The sequence below is a fragment of the Corvus kubaryi genome, unplaced genomic scaffold (genome assembly GCF_017639235.1).
Source record: "Corvus kubaryi isolate FWS band 111438036 unplaced genomic scaffold, C.kubaryi_AGA036_p1.0 76, whole genome shotgun sequence".
NCBI lineage: Eukaryota > Metazoa > Chordata > Aves > Passeriformes > Corvidae > Corvus > Corvus kubaryi.
Window position 1 is genome coordinate 957,331 of NW_024582063.1, and position 16,163 is coordinate 973,493.

General features: G+C 45.4%; 1 protein-coding gene and 1 long non-coding RNA gene across 3 annotated transcripts in view; one reads left to right on the top strand and one right to left on the bottom strand.

The window, feature by feature from the left end:
* Positions 1–16,163, top strand: part of PSEN2 (presenilin 2) — a 17,558-nt gene continuing 1,395 nt past the window's right edge. Inside the window, exons 1-10 of one of the 2 annotated variants that reach the window (XM_042051615.1) lie at positions 1–100; positions 5,444–5,639; positions 6,369–6,598; positions 7,566–7,707; positions 8,570–8,637; positions 9,454–9,674; positions 10,522–10,620; positions 12,338–12,415; positions 14,009–14,128; positions 14,645–14,763. In XM_042051615.1, coding sequence (XP_041907549.1) covers positions 5,496–5,639; positions 6,369–6,598; positions 7,566–7,707; positions 8,570–8,637; positions 9,454–9,674; positions 10,522–10,620; positions 12,338–12,415; positions 14,009–14,128; positions 14,645–14,763 — 1,221 coding nt within the window. In that variant the 5' untranslated portion in view covers positions 1–100; positions 5,444–5,495. Of the gene's footprint in view, positions 101–753; positions 927–5,443; positions 5,640–6,368; positions 6,599–7,565; positions 7,708–8,569; positions 8,638–9,453; positions 9,675–10,521; positions 10,621–12,337; positions 12,416–14,008; positions 14,129–14,644; positions 14,764–16,163 lie in introns of those variants that run through there. The other variant, XM_042051616.1, reaches the window with a different exon arrangement.
* LOC121675831 overlaps positions 14,123–16,163 on the bottom strand; it is a 17,390-nt gene continuing 15,349 nt past the window's right edge. The window contains exon 4 of the long non-coding RNA XR_006020244.1: positions 14,123–14,444. This is a non-coding gene — a long non-coding RNA (uncharacterized LOC121675831). The remainder of the gene's footprint in view (positions 14,445–16,163) is intronic.

The window sequence follows — 16,163 nt, forward strand, 5'->3', positions numbered from 1 at the left end:
AGCTGTGGCGGCGAATGGGCGGGAGCTGCCGTCCCTCCCGGCCGGCGCTGGGGCGGGAGCCAATGGGAGCGGCGGGGGGCGCGTGCCGTGCCGGCAGCAGGTAAACAGCGGGGCCGGCCGGGGCGCGGGACCGGGACCGGGATGGGGACGGGGATGGGGATGCAGGATCGGGATCGGGGTCGGGGTCGGGATTAGGATCTTCTGCCGGCGGGATGCTGTGGGCTGTAGATGGGGCGGGACGGGCCGGGCCGGGCCGGGCCTGGCCAGCCGCCGGCGTTCGCGCGGGGCCTCGGGATCGCCGCGCTCCCGGAGCTGCCCGTATCTCCGTGTGTGTATCTACGTACATATGTATGTTGTTATATAGGTGCATGTTATATATATAAAAATACATACTTCCATGTGTGTTTGTGTATGTACGTGTGTGAAAATATCTGTACACCTATTTCTCCTGGGCGGTGGCGGTGTTGCTGCCTGCCATCCCGGCTTTCATTTGGAAGCGCCTCCGGCATAACCTTCAGAGGCAGCCAGATTTTTAAGCGTTCAGAAGGGCAGCTGGGGAGCAGGAACATCTGCATGGGAGCAAGGTCTCCTCTGGCCTCCTGCAAAATCTCTGCCTGGCAGGGTGGGGCTTGTCGTGGGTTTTTTTTCCCCCTTTTTTTAAATGTAGGTGTTTGTTGTCTGTGTCTCCAGCCAGGCTGGCCATGCACTTGGATGAACAGGGAAGCAGGGAAGCAGTCCCAGCCCCGCTGTGTGCCTGTGTCCCCTTGGGGGCCCAAGGGAAAACAGCCACTCGGGTAGGACACAGGAACTCAGCCCCAACACAGGTGTCCTTGGATGTCCCCGAAGTGTCGCCTCCAGCCCCTGCTAGCTCCGATGTCCTCAGCAGTACTGGGACCAATGCGAGTTGCTGCTCCTGCATGTGAAGTGTGAGCCGGGCTTTGAGGTTTTACTTGTGTTGAGTAGTTCTGCAGGGCTGTGGTGCCTTTATGCAGTGACAAGCAGTTGGCTGATAGAGTATTTGGGCTCAGTGCTGGCAAAATAATCTTTCTGACCCTCTCGGGGAGGGTCTGATTTCAGCTCTGCCAGCAGAATCGCCCTTTGGGGCTATGTGTTGCGCCTTTCTTGCGGGACAAGAGAAAGCAGTGCTAGTTCAGCCAGAATGGCGAAAGAAAGCTACAAATCTTTTCAACTTCCCATATAATGTTGTGTTTTGTTATTTTTGTGTTCTGGGGCTGAAAGTGAGTGGTATTTGCACACTGAGATGGTGTTCCAAGTCCCCTGGCATTTTAGCAGCGTGCCCATTCTGACTTTATTTATTGGCAAGAACCTAGAAATCCTTCCTCCTAATTTTGGCCCCACCACTTAGGATTTCTTATAAGTTTGTTTCCTTCTCTTCATATTTACCGACAGCAGTGGTTGCTACAGCCAAAACTTAGGAGAACATCAGGCTGTCAGTATCATCCCAAAGCTTTCTCTTGATCTAAACATAGCAAAGAGAATACAATTCTCTTCATCTAATTGCCATCAAAGAGAACAATATGTATAAGGAGGAATTTTAACTCTCAAGTGGATAATTAAATATTCTGCCAGGCTATAGCAGCTGTTCTGTGCATTGTAGTGGTATTATTTGTGATGGATGAAATGCAAAGCAAAGGATTTGGATTGTTTGCAGTATGAAAATAAAAGGCAAACTGAGGCTAGATCTTAATGTTAGTGAACTGGCCCAGTTTAATCAAAATCCATAAGCTGGTTTATCACAGCTGAGGAAAGAGGTTTCTTGCATGAAGGACATCTGGAAAAAGAATCAGTGACTCCTGCTTCCCTTCAGGATTCACAAGACTGCTGTAAAGCAGGAGTAATTGTATTCCCACCTCAACTCCTCTAAGAAGCACTTACTACTGACCTAGTTTTTGTCCTCTTTCACTTTTGCCGTACAGTTTTGAGAGTTGGGTCATTTTGCTTTGAAGCATTGTATGATTTTTTGAATGGGACCTGATGGTTGGAGAGGCAGAGAGGAGAACGTTGCCTGATATAACTTAGTGCTTCAGTTTGATGATGGACTGGGACTTCATTCAATGTATTTGGTAGACCACGCTCTAAAGCTTTCTGTGAATACAGATACAGCTTACATTTGTCTCAGTGCTCCATGTTTTCCATTCCTGAGCTGTCCTTCCCCACTTTTTCATCTCAGCCTGGAAAAACAGTCAATAGGCACAGATGTATTTGCTGTCATGTGCATGAGTAGGAAAGAAGGCTCCCTTGCTTTCCATTATGGTGTATGCAGCATCCTTTTGGCAGGCGGAAATCATCTCCATAAGATGTTTTTCCTCAGTTTAAGTAGTTAAATGAGACCAGAAAACAATGTGGCTTTGTAACACCCATGTCTTAGCTACCTGGTGCTCTGTGGCTCCCTTTTTGTTTGACAAGCAAGTCCCAGGCTTTCTGTTCTTTCCCTCTGCTCAGCCCAAAGGGTGCTGTTGTGCTGGGCATGTGTGTGACAGTGACCAGGCTGGTCCTTCCTCCCCTGGAGGTCAGACTGATCAAACCACAGCTCTCTCTGGCAGCCAGCACAGCTTTGGTGCCGGTTCAAAGTGCACCTCTGATGAATAAATAGTGGCATTAGACAAAATCCCTGCTGAGTCCATGGTGGGGCAGAGGGGGAGAGCCAGTGTTCCTGCCTCTGTAAACCATATGTCCAAGGCCCCTGCTTAGATAAGAGTCACAAAGCCATGCTGCCAAGGGTTTTGCAGACCTGAGGTGAGGGTGGGCTGCTTGTCTGGGAGTGAGCAGAGGGCTTGTCACCTTAAGGCTCAACCCTACTGGAAGGGGGATGCACAGTGCTCTGTATTCCTGGTGTGAGCGCTGCCACTGGGGCTGCTCCCAGAGCCTCTCTCAGGGCCAGCCCTGCTGGGACCTGGCTCTGTGACAGCAAAGGGAAACAGGTGCCTCACTGTCTTTTCAAAAGCACTACCCAGCTGATGAGCACCTGGTGTTGGAGGGTGGTGGGACAACCCCTTTGGCAGGACAGTTTAGATCAATCTAAGGCAGCTGTGACTTCAGTGTCTGCTTGTTGCTGCCAGATCGCCCTTGCTACCTCTCAAGGCTGCTCGAGGCTTTCTAAGGCATTGAAATACAAGCGCTAGCCGGTATAAAGCTGAAAAGATACCTTCCACATCTGCTCCTGTAAAGTCTTGGATTTACTGGGGTGTGTTTGTGTCAACCCTCACTGTGTAAACAAGGGACAGTGAAGCTGTATTCAGGTCTGAATCTGCTTGCTGACCAGAAATATCATGGCACCTTTGCATGTCCATATACTTGCTGGGGGAGCAAAGGAGGAAATGTCCTTAAAATTGGCTGTATTTCAACACGAGTTTATTTCTTCCCATGTAACTGTGAAGGTTAGTAATTGGCACTGTGGTTTTGCTATTGGTTTAACCCCTCCAGTGGGCATAAGTAGGGTGTTGAAAGTAGGGTAATTGGCTGCCCCTTTTAAATCCTCTGCAGAATTGCTCTCTTTATGTAGCAAAAATGATTTCTTAAATAATGTGAGAAGAAGTTACTCAGTATTTTCATTGGGTTGTTAAAACCTAAATATTCATCCCAAACTATAAGTGAGTAAATCTTTATTTATCTCCTCCCTGGTCTCTGACATGGGCAGAAGGTTTTGAGTTATTTAAATTCCATAGGTCACAGATCCTGTGGCATGCATAACTTATTCTGTTCTTCATCCAGAAATATGTCATGATGGAATGACTTTATATACCTGACCTCTTTTAAGACCTAAATCCTGTAACTGGAGGAGAGTCTAGTAACCCAGCTGTAAATTGTGAGCTGTCATGTGCTCAGTCAAAGGAGTGTGTTAAGCATCCAGAGAGGAGATTTTGGTCTCTGTAAGAAATAAGCACACAAGTGTTAAGCAGCTCACTTGGTAAGAACACAGGATTACTATGAAGCTGATAGGCCTGGTGTAAGGGTTAGCCCTGTTTTGTTTCCTATAATTGTACCAGTTTTATCACCAAATGAGGAACAAAATGATATGAAAAAGCATGAGAAGCCAGGGGAGGTGCAGATGTCTGAAAAAATGTTTCACTTTGGTAGATTGAGTTGATGTTCTAAAATTTCTTGAAGATGCAGATATGTTGAGGAGGCTGTGAAAGAAAGGGGGATCTCCCACTCCTCCCTCTTTCCCTTCCTCCAAAGTGAATTTCAGTTTCTTCAGTGAGGAGCAAGAATATCTTACATATCTTCAAAGTATCTATTCTGACGTCTCAAGACAGTAGGGTGTGCTGGTTGGGCTGTGAATGTATGATTCAGATTTAAGTGACTGTATCCAAATCACGTGGCTTCTTCAGCTTCCTCTTCTATTTCCTGAGACACAGGAGCTTGGGTAAGGTTCTGTAGAGGTGTTCTGGTAGATATAACTGCTTACAGTGCATTAGAGGTATAGTTTCACTTGTGGACGAGTGGCTGAGTATCAGAAAGTGATTAATTACTTGCTTTGTTAAGCTGACGTAATAAATGCTAGAAGGAATTTTCCTATCAGCTGTATTTAAAACTTCCTGAAATCCCGATTTTTAAGGCTGTTCTGCAGTGTTCAGGGCAGTGTACCTTCTCCCTCTGGTGTCTAGAAAGAAGAGCTGTTCCTTTCCTTCCTGCACTGTGTCACTGCTTTGTCTGCTTTTCTGCATAGCAATAGGTGAAAAGAGGCCAAGCATTTTTAGCCCCCACATTTATTTTCCATGGTTTTGCCCATCCAAGTAGTTTTGCTTTTGATCACAAGACAACATAATTGTTCATAATAATTCTGTGATTCTGTGATAAGGGAAAACCCACAAGTGGCTGTCCATAGGAGACTGGTCTTTCCCTTGCTATGCAAACCTCTCTTTGTCCATGGGCAAAGAGAAGCACTGCTAATAAAATTCATCTGGTTAATAAACAGTCATAAGACAGCATGTAGCTCCTGATTAGTGGCTTATGTAAAGCTGAGACTTCAGGTTACTAAGAAACTTCTGCTCCTTGCTGATGCTCGCGGGAGTGTTGTGTAAGAGCTGAGCTCTCTGAGCTTCCTGACAGGCAGCCCGTGTATGAGGTGAAGCTGTGTTTGGCCCCTGCCAAACAAACACTGCGTGCTGAGAAACCTCCTTTGTGGAAGATAAGGTGTACTGATGGGAGAGGGGAAATAGAGGCAGCAAGCGTGAAAGCTGTGGCAAATACAAAGTTTCTTCAGTGCTGCATTTTGCTGATCTCTCTGCCTGCAGCAGTCCCAGCCACTTTAACAGAATGGATTGTCATGCCTGGGTGGGGGCAGGATAAGTCTGCGGTTGGGAGAAGATGGAGCTGCATGGCATGCTGGAGCTTCCCTGCTGAATCCTCTTCAGACTTGCAGTTTTTTGCAGTGTGGTGCTCACTGTTTTCTTCCCCTCTGCTCTTCTCGTCCCCACAGCCTTGAGTAGTGCTTGGCTGTGCCCTCCTGAGGTCTCCCTCGGAAAGCGGCGATGATCACGTTCATGAACAATTCGGACAGCGAGGAGGAGCCCTGCAATGAGAGAACATCCCTGATGTCTGCAGAGAGCCCTCCAGTACCCTCCTACCAGGATGGCCTGCAAGCCTCAGAAGCAGGGGAAGCACAGGCACATAGGGTAGGTGTGTGTCCCTCACGGGGACATGGGGTGTGGTGACAGAAGTAGTCCTGCTACCCCTCAATCCCTCCTACCAGACTGGCTTCTAGGATTGGCTTTGGTCAGTGTTGTTTCCCTGGTGTCACTCTCAGCCAGCAGCAGCACTGCCTGTTGCCATTTCCTCCACTCTGACTTTTTCCCCATTTTTATCTCCATATATACTCCTCCCTTTTCCTTCCTTTTGGTAAAGATACAGGCTTTTAATCAGGACCTGATGCACATAAGACTGTTGCAGGATATCCTTTTTAGCCTCCTTGTTTTGCCAGATACCCTTTGTCTGCTCTGGTCAGATGCAGCTAATGTTAGAATAGAATCTAGTCCAGGTGCCAGTGAAGCAGCAGGATAAAGCAAGCACAGCGTTGTTGGGAGATGAGGAACATGTCAAGCTTATGTCACTTCAGATGACATTTTTTCTATCTAGTTCTGGGCATCTTGTCCTTTATGTTCATATGTCCATCTATATATTTGCATTGGAAGAGGCCCTTAGATACTTATGGTATTGGTTTAAAAACTCTGTTGCAACCTGTTTGCAATGGAATTTCTAATTGTATTGTTCAGTTGGTACCTGTCTATTAGGACTCAGCTGCTATGCTGTGGTGGCCTACAGCAGCCCTGTGAGATATGATGGAATGAAGCTTTGAACACAAAGAAAAGAAGCATCTTAACATATTTGCTAATCCTTCTTTTCAGAAGAGGCGAGCAGGCAGCAGCCGTGGCCCGAACAATATCGCTGGTGGAGAAATGTCTGGCTCGGGTGTTCCAGTGAGAGAAAGCGCTCTAGAAAATGAAGAGGAGGAACTGACTCTGAAATATGGAGCAAAGCATGTAATCATGCTCTTTGTGCCTGTCACCCTTTGTATGATTGTTGTCGTCGCCACCATAAAGTCAGTGCGCTTCTATACGGAGAAAAACGGGCAGCTGTAAGTGGGGTCTGCAAACAGCCTGAGTATGTGGGACCCCCTGCTCCACACACACGCTCTGTGCATGCAGAGTGCTTCCTTGGCAGGCTGGGAGAAGCTTTACACAGGTAAAGGTGGCTGTAGAAACATACAGAGAGCTTACTAAAGTACGCTACGTTCACCTGTGCAAGTTTTTCCCATACCTGCATTATACTGATTCGTTAGCACTGTCATTTAGGGTGCCCTGAGTGAGGCCTGTGAGCAGCATAATAATGAAGCTGCTTCATTCTGCAACATAAAAGGCCCAGGCTGAACTCCTAGGCTGTTCACTCCACTAGTTGGCAGCAATCAGGGAATAGCATGTTCATTTGGATGAGTGTCTCATTTCCTGGTGATATTTCTGGTTCCTAAACACTCATGGTGTGGATACGTAATTCCATCCAGCTCTTGCTGACAGTGCCTGGCTCCTGGGGCTCTGACTGTGCTTCATACATGGGGTGGAGAAAGGGGGACCATGGTCCCTTGAACTGAATCAAACAAATCAAAATGGGGGGAGGAGTGTAGGGTGGTGAGAAGGGATAAAAGAGTCCAAGACTCTCCTACCAAGTGTGGAAAGAAAGGGTGTCCCCCATTTCAGAACAGCACCTGGGAAGTATCCTTATAATTATCATGGAGAGGTTCCAGAGCATGCAATAAAAATTCATGGCCTGCAGAGCACTTACTAAAATAAAGCATTTATACTCTAGGTCTTTTTGCTTAGAGCTCTGCCAGCCACAGCTGCTATGTAGGAATGTGCTTTTGAAAGCGACCACTAATCTTTAGTTGATAATTAACTTGAGCCCAGCCCCTTCAGAGGCTACATCTCATGTTTGCTGTCCTTGGCAGTCCAAGCTCCCTTTCTTTCCCACACACAGAGAGGTCTGGTTTTATCTGGGACAGGTGCTTAGAAGAGAATATATATACTTCATACTTTTGCTTTATCCTGCAGGATTTACACCCCTTTCAGTGAGGATACCCCATCTGTGGGCCAGCGTCTCTTGAACTCGGTGTTGAACACCATCATAATGATCAGTGTCATCATTGTCATGACCGTGTTCCTAGTGCTGCTCTATAAATATCGCTGCTACAAGGTAAAGCATTCATGCCAGAGCCTTTTCCACCTATGTGCTATGAGCCTGGGATCAAAAGGGCCTTGCATGCCAGTGAGAAACAACAGGCACTGCACTGCCTCGTCCTCATCTTGGGCACAGCAGGAATGACTGTGCAGAAGCCTTTGTCAGTGGTGGCTCTGAATAGGCTTTGCTATTATTTTGTTGCTAATGGCATGCCCTTAAAAGCAAGGTCTACTTTGTGTTATTCAGGTCTGAGTTTTCTGCATCTGATCCAAATGCTTTGCCATTTGTACTTATGGACTAAGTTGTACCATTTACTGTGAATGCCTTCTATTAGGACATTTCAGACAAGCCTTGTGGAAACTGGTATTATTCCTGCCTGTAGAAGCTCTGGTGGAAGAGCACAAGGCTTGGAGGGAAAGGCACATTCAGGTTCTGTGGTGCCCAGGGAGTTCGTACATGTGGTACCAGCCCAGCATTTGAGCTCTGGCCATTCCTGCTTTTTAAGCTTGTCCCAAAGTTGGATTTTGTTTTACAGCCTTGGGCAAACCCCTCCTCCCTCCTAGCAAACAGAAAGAATGTGCTCACCTGTGTGAGCTAGCAGCCAGTATGGATACCCATGAAAATGCTTGGGACAGAGACTGAAAAAAACCCTAACCAACTGAAACCCAAACCAACTAAAACCCTAAGAGACAGAATATAAAATGAAACTGGGAGAACTGGCAGGAACTGGCTGTCCCTCCTCCCTCACTGACCATAGGGAAGGCAGGGTCTATGGACACTGGAACAGGAGTGCAGAAGGAGACTGTCAGGCTGCAGTTCTGTGACCTGTGCAGGGGTAACAGCCCCTACAATCACTGTCTCTTCTTGCCCTTGATAGTTCATCCATGGCTGGCTGATCCTGTCCTCTTTGATGCTGCTCTTCCTCTTTACCTACATATACCTCGGGTAAGTGGGAATGGTGCAGGTAACCTGGCAGTTCAGGGCTCCTTCACCTCTTTGCTGAGAATTCCCACTTTGAACAAGAAAAGGAATGTCTCCCCTTCTCCAAATGGACATTTAAGTGCTGTTAGAAGAAGACAGCTTTCTTTTTTAAAAAGTGGAAAAGAAGGTCTTTAATAGTCAATGCTTGATTTTACAAGAATTGCTGGGAAGTGATACCATGAGCATGAAATGAACAGGCTGAACCTTCTGGTACAGAGGCCCTAGATTATACATTGAGAAGCACGTGGAAAGGAACTTTATGTGCTGAGTTGCTTCTCTGATTTGTCTTTCTTTTTTCTTACACAACATTGTTTCAAGCTCACTCCCTCAGCTCCCAGCTCAGGTGAAAGGAAACTTTCAACTTGTGGGTGACATTTGTTAAGACTTTTTCATTTTTAACTGTGAGCATATTGCACCTGGTCAGATGACACTGACAGGACTTCTTTCCTCTAGACAGTCATGTAGCCACAGGCCTATGCTCAGTTAAGATTTGAAATCCTGCTGGTGCAAACCCTTGGAATCGCTGTTGAACCGAGGACTAAGGCGGTGTGGTGCTGGTCTGCATCCACACACACAGCATTCATCTCAGGCAGGAGGAACAGAGAGCTTGGAGCAGCAACTGGCCAAAGGGCAGGTTCCCCTTTCATGATGAGAGTTGCTCTATTCTGCTTCCTCCTGGTGTAGTTGGGGGCTTGTTTGTTTAAGTACAGCCAGTGGGATGCTTCGCATGTCACTTGCTTTTACTGCTTTTTATAGCTAAATTTTCTTGTTGTATTCCAGTGAAGTATTGAAGACGTACAACGTGGCCATGGATTACCCCACTCTGTTCATAGTCATCTGGAATTTTGGAGCTGTTGGAATGATTTGCATCCACTGGAAAGGTCCCTTGCAGCTCCAGCAAGCTTATCTGATTATGATCAGTGCTCTAATGGCATTGGTGTTCATTAAATATCTACCTGAGTGGTCAGCATGGGTGATTCTAGGTGCAATCTCCATCTATGGTAAGTCTGGGTTGTGACTCTCAAGGTGTGGCTCCTGGAGAGGTTACTCGGAGGCAATCTCAGGACTTTGTATGTTCTTAAAAAAAACCAAACCCAACTTAATGGTGCTAAGAGCTTTAGAAAGAGTCAGATGGGCAATTAAGTTGATTCCCTGCCTTGTCTCTTGCTAACTTGATTGTGTAGGTAGTGTACTTCTACTGGGTCTTTCAGAGTGGATCACCAAGTCAGGGAAGGACTGAAGGACTGAACCTCACCCAACTGTGTGGTAGGGGTGGTTGGATTTTTATCAGTAGCAGGCCTGACAGTCTTGCAGGTTTTGTTTATTGTTATCAAGAGATCATGGATTTTGGTATGAGTTATAAAGTTTCAAGAGAACCTGCAGAACGAGAGGGAAGAGATCTGATGGAGGAGAGAGGGTAGGCAAAGAGGTACTGGACCAAAGGCCTTCCTTCATTCTTGTGAAACACAGAGCCAGTGTATGCAGTGATGGATTGTGGAATGTGAACAAAGCACCCCCACTCCTCTTCTAATTAAATTTAACATGTCAGTGAAATGCTGCTGTCTGCTTTCAAAGAACTCATGTGGTATTCTCAAGGGGCTTTTTATAGGATTAGCACAGTGAAAACTCTTATTATTACATTAAGGCTTGGAGATGGTATTTTAAGTGAACAGCACTTTCAGGGACTAGAACAGCAAGAGTTATGCAAAGTGGTAGAAAGTGCCATTCAGGAAATCATCTGGTTTATATGGATAGATGTAAATTTGAGGGGAGAATGTCTTCTTAAAGATAAAGACTGTAAAACACGCATGACAGTTCAAGATGAGATTGGTCCTTTTCTTTCTGCAGATCTGATGGCTGTTCTCTGTCCCAAGGGGCCACTGAGGATGCTGGTAGAAACTGCACAGGAGAGAAATGAGCCCATTTTCCCTGCATTAATATATTCCTGTGAGTAAGATTACAATGTTAATGTTTTTAGCCAGATTATTAAACTATTTCTGTGTCAAAGCAAAGAGCACTATCTTAGCTCTTTCTTGCCTTAAGAATGGTGCACTTTATGTTCTGGAACAGACCATTTATAGAAGGCCTTGTGTATCAGTTACAATGTTGCTAACTCTAATTAGCCAAAGGGAGCCCACATTTATCTTGTGAAGCTGCATGTTCAGAAGCACATTTACCCTTTCATGAATATAGTGCAGAATACGCCTCTTTCTTCCTGCAGACAAAAACCTGTGTGAGGTGAGCAGCAGTGTTTGCTAAGTTCTGTGATTAGGTGATGCTCCCTCAATACATTTATTCCTCATGGGTATGCTTTACACACTTTAAACATGTGATGAAGCTCCATGCTTCCTGCAGCCCCCTCTTGCCCTCTGTACTGTACAGATGGCAGTGCTTAGAATTTATTTGCTTGTTCGTTGTTTGGCTCCTCGCTTATCAAAGGGCTCCATTCCAAACAGAATCAGTCATCTCTTTCCTGGCTTTCTTGGGCTGTTTAACTACCACAGTGTCTGGTGCCTTTATCCAGAGGTGTCCACAGACAGGAGACTCAACACTCATGCGACCTGGACTTAAGTGCTTCATGGACCTCAGTGACTTTTTCATTACATCACCTTTAAGATGAAGGGTTATTCCCAAATGTTTGGTGCTAAGTTGAGGATGCCTACACCCTGACTGTTTTTTTCCTCAAGCATTTAATGTTACATAAATGCTTTTATGTGTTCCAAGCAGAGTCTCAGTTCACCTCAGCTGCCCTCCCTTTTACAGGAGATTCTGTCACACTGACAATCTAGATGAAATCTCTCACATACTTTAGTTAACAAAAAGAGTTTTCCTAAAGGAGAATGCAGTTCAGCAAATGATAAATACCGAACAAAAAGTTGTTGTGCAGAACATCAGTGTCTCCATTGCAAGACCATGTTCTGTGGCTCCCTCTAGATGCAAAAACATCACCTTGGCTGAGCTCGTTGTGGAAAAGCAGGCACTATGTTTGCCTTGGCTTATTTTGTTTATCTTAGCTTCTATAAAAACAGGGAGACTGATGCACACTTAAATAAAAAGCTGATTTGAGTTCCCTTCTGCTGATTTCAGAATGACGTGTATTCCTTTTTAAATTAGGGATCCATCCCAAGAATAAACCCCTAAACATCGGTTGCTATTGGAACCAAAACAGAAATAGGCAATATTTTGACAGGATGGAACCAAAACAGGCAGACAGAAAACTTGCACTCTGACAACTCCTGTAATCCCTTGCTCGTGTGCTGTACCTTTAGCAGAACACAAGTAAGCTGTGTTAGTTAACCTCTGGTTACCTTTTGAATTACCATAATTCCCTGGGAAGTTGTTTTCTTTGAAGAAAAGAGCAAGAAATCAGGAAGAAAACAAAGGAGATGAGGACGCTAGTTCTGGAATTTTGCTTTCTTTAATCCACAGAGAAGATTTTACTGACTCTTAGCTACTTGTGCTCTGGGACTTTCTTAAAGACTGAATGGATGCATTGCCTTGGCTTTCTCCCACCTTGCTGTCTCAGTGCCTAGGGAAACCAACTGAGTGTTTTAAAAGCATTTACAGGGCCAAGGGTTTGTATTTTTAGGGACAGCTAAATACTTATTTCCTCTGAGCTATAGTGGCCAATGTTTTATGCAGCCAATTACTTTCTTTCTTCCAGCTGCTATGATGTGGACAGTTGGAATGGCAAAGCCAGACACAGCAGCAAGAGGAACAAGTCAGCAGACATGGGATGCAGGTTTGTTTGCATGTCCTTCTTCCATACAGAGCACTGTCCTACAGAAATAATGAATATGTTTGAGACTGAAAGTAAACATAAGCCCCTGAATCCTGATGGATGCATTTTTTTCAGTGTTGTTACTTGCAGAACTCAGTGTTGTTCAGAAACCTGCTGTTAGGACTGGCAGCTAAGATGACCGGACAGTGTAGGAAGCTCCACTATTCAGGTCACTTTTATTTAAAAAAAACCCAACGAAACAACAACTCAAACAGAAGTTGATGTTCAACTCACACCTTTGGTGTACTGAAGTCAAAGATGAAAGTGGGATGGGGGGGGTTATCATTTTCCTCACTGGGGGTGGTAAATTACAACATTGGCTCCTAAATGTGATAGTGATGAGCTGGTGAACTTCAGTGTGTTGCATTCAGACCAGTGCCATGGAGCAAGTGTACTTTTACCTCCCTGTAAGTGCAATATGGCTCTTTACCCTTGGGTACAGTCCTGTGTTAAGACAGTTACCCACCAGCAGCTGTTGTGATCCAAGTTTACATTGTAGCTGGTTCTGTGGTCATTTGGGTGCCTTTGCTTTTATCTCCTTGAGATGCAAATTAAACTGCAGCTTTAAGGTCAGTGAATAAAATCTTACTTGTGGTTTTGGGAGGACTTCCCATCTAGTCCTGTTGCACTTCAGAGATGACAATACCTTTGAATGTTAAAGCAATACATGTGTGCAAAGGTTTGATAACTGAACATGCTGCTTATTTCAGGATAAAGCAGCTGACATACCAAGGAATGGCAGGGACACAATCCTGCTGTGAAACAGGGCACAGAGCAGGCACAGACTACATGCTGAGGGGTACAGAACACTCTGTGGAAGCTCTGTGTGTCCCAGATCACAGTCTGCTTGCACCTGCAGCAGCAGCAACCTGTCAGACTGACAGGGACTGAAGTGTTTGTAAGAGCTACTGAAAAATAGGAACTGTCAGATAGAGGCATGTATCACAGACTGGCTGCTTGCAAAAGTACTGCCAAAGGCTCTGTCAGATGTGCTTTAACAGGGGGGAAAAAAAAGTTACATTTGTGAACAATGAAATGTGTCTGCTTTCTACATGTGAACAGTCAGCTCCAATGTCAGTGTGACTCAGGACTTCTCTCATAAATGGCAGTCCTCTTAGTCATCCATTTTTATCATATGACTAGTTAGGGAATACCTGAGCACCTCCACCCCAAAGGTATAACACTGTGGGAATGCACATTAACTTTAGTGGGTTTTACTTGTCATTCTGGCCTGTGCAGAGCAGTGCTAGGTCTGTGAACGTGCTCACTTGTTAAAGCCATTGAGCTCCTGGGTGGCTGCCAGAGAAGCTGGGAACTTGCACCCTTCTGACTGTTCCAAGCAATAACACAACGTGTTTCCTCAAAGCCACTAAATGTCTCTGCTTCAACTGGTCCTGATGGTCACATCTCCAAGAGATAAAGGGTTTATCCATTGCAGGGCAGCTTCACAGGAGTGTGGATTTCATGCACTAAAACACGTTATAAACGTAGCTGTCTCTTGTGTTTCTTTTTTTTTTTTGTAATCCACTCTTGGCCTGTATTTGTGGAACCAAGCTGAGGATGGGAGAGAACACCTCAGGAGCCCTTCACATGCAGAGTCCCAGATGTCAGAGACGAGGAGTCCGGTGCCAACCCGCCCCGTCACTTCTTTAGAGGAGCTCGAGGAGGAGGAAAGTAAGGGAAGCTTTATACCTTGTTTGCAGTGCAGTCAGAGCCTGACATTTTTACTCTTTGTGGTTAACACTCTGTTACCTAGTTTGGTCTAATCACAGTTAATTTGAAGAGTTGTGCTCACTGAGCAACAAAGATCTTGAGTCTTGACTGCGTATTACCTCTTGCTGCTGCAGGATCTGTTCTGGGATTGTGGTTCTAGTGACATCTGTTGGCTACGTGTACAATTGAAACAGTTCCTTCTTCCCCTTGACTCCTGTCCCTCTCTGTCCCTGTGCTTCCTCAGCTGGTTTATTTGTAAAGCAACCCAGGGAAGCACCTCAGAGAATGAGGGAGAACAAAAACAATTAGTGGGAGGAGGGGCTGGAAGTCTCAGTCTCCTTGGGAATGTGTGGGTCCAGGCTGGTAGCCAGGACTAGGAACCTTTACCTGCTCCCCAAGGGACAAGAATTTGTTTGGGAGGAAGCAAAACAGGAGGCTCAGAATTAACACTTGTTTTCTTTCTCCACTTCTTTCCAGGGGGTGTGAAACTGGGCCTTGGAGACTTCATATTTTACAGTGTGCTTGTTGGGAAAGCAGCTGCCACAGCTAGTGGAGACTGGAATACAACACTGGCCTGCTTTGTAGCCATTCTCATAGTAAGTGAGCAGCTTTTAAAAGGTCTGTCACACCCTGTTCAGCACAGCAGTACCAGCAGCTGAGCACTGCTAAATCAGTCCAGGTAACATGCCAGATATTTAGGAGTGCTCTGTCTCTAGGCTTCAAACAGCCACTGCAGCAGAATGATCCAGGCTAATCAGAACAGAACCAAGCGTGGAGATGGTGGGGGTGAAGCAGCCCCAGGGAACTGCTGGTGTGTTTGCTGCAGCCACAAGAGTCAATATTAGGAACTCCACACTGATTAGCAAGTGTAGTTGAAAAGGTTAACTCTGTTATGCTGAGGGGAGCTGATAGATAAGAGGGCGAAAACCTCTCTTACTCTACTATTTGAACTTGAAAAAATGAGAAGGAAGGAGACTTAAATCCATGGAAATTATCAGTAAGAGCAGATGACTAACATACTCTTAACTGCTAAAGGAGTCAGTCCTGCCAGGTCTAATGAACACGCAGTCAAGCTTCCACCTGGGTGGAAAATAATTACTCTGCACTTGCTGTTTACCTCAACATCCTCATGGAAACTAACCAGAAAGGCAACAGCAGGATTTTTAGAAGGTAAAAGAAAATCAATTACTGTGTCCTTCTTTGGCCCCCATTTTCCTACTTAGATCCCACACACAGTGCAAGTGACACTTTCACTTGTGAAGACTGTGCACCAAAAAGCATGAAAACTAGAAATGAGCTGCATTCAGTGTAGCTTGCTGACCCCACAGATCAGAGAAACCCATAGGATCACCAAGCTCCATATGCTGTAGTCCAGCACAGAGTCCCTTTGCTGGGGGAAATGTTCTTGCTCATCCATCTTGGGAGGCCAAATGCCCCATTCTGTGTCTTTTTTGGTGCTGTTAAAACTTGTTCTGTCTCCTTTTGCAGTTTCATAATCTTGCTGCTACGTGACTTTCTGGTTCCCAAAAATGTCCCTCCAGTTTCCCAGCAGTAAGCACATCTTAAAAGGGAGATGAGATTTAAAGAGCAGGTGTAGGCCAGATGTGGTCCCTGAGAGAGTAAGAAAAGAACTACAGGCTCAGGTGGATTGTAAACAAATTTGCAGTCTAGAAACACTGATGAAAAAAAAATTTCAAATCCTGTCTGCTGATCTTTAGCTAGTGGATATTTTTGGAGCCCAGTGTCTTTGAAGTTTTGTCATCATGGAAGAATTAAAAAGGGCTCTGAAGAGAGAAGGAATTAATATCTAAAGGCACTTAGCCATACTATCTACCCAGAATATACAACAGCTTCCTCACATGCTCCATAAAGCAGATCTTGGCCTGCTACCCAGATAAAACCAGAACTCACCCATTGTAGTAAGCAATCCAGACAAAAGAACAGCAGTGGATATTTGATATCGCTTGGTTGGTTTTTTGTTTGGTTGGGTTTTTTT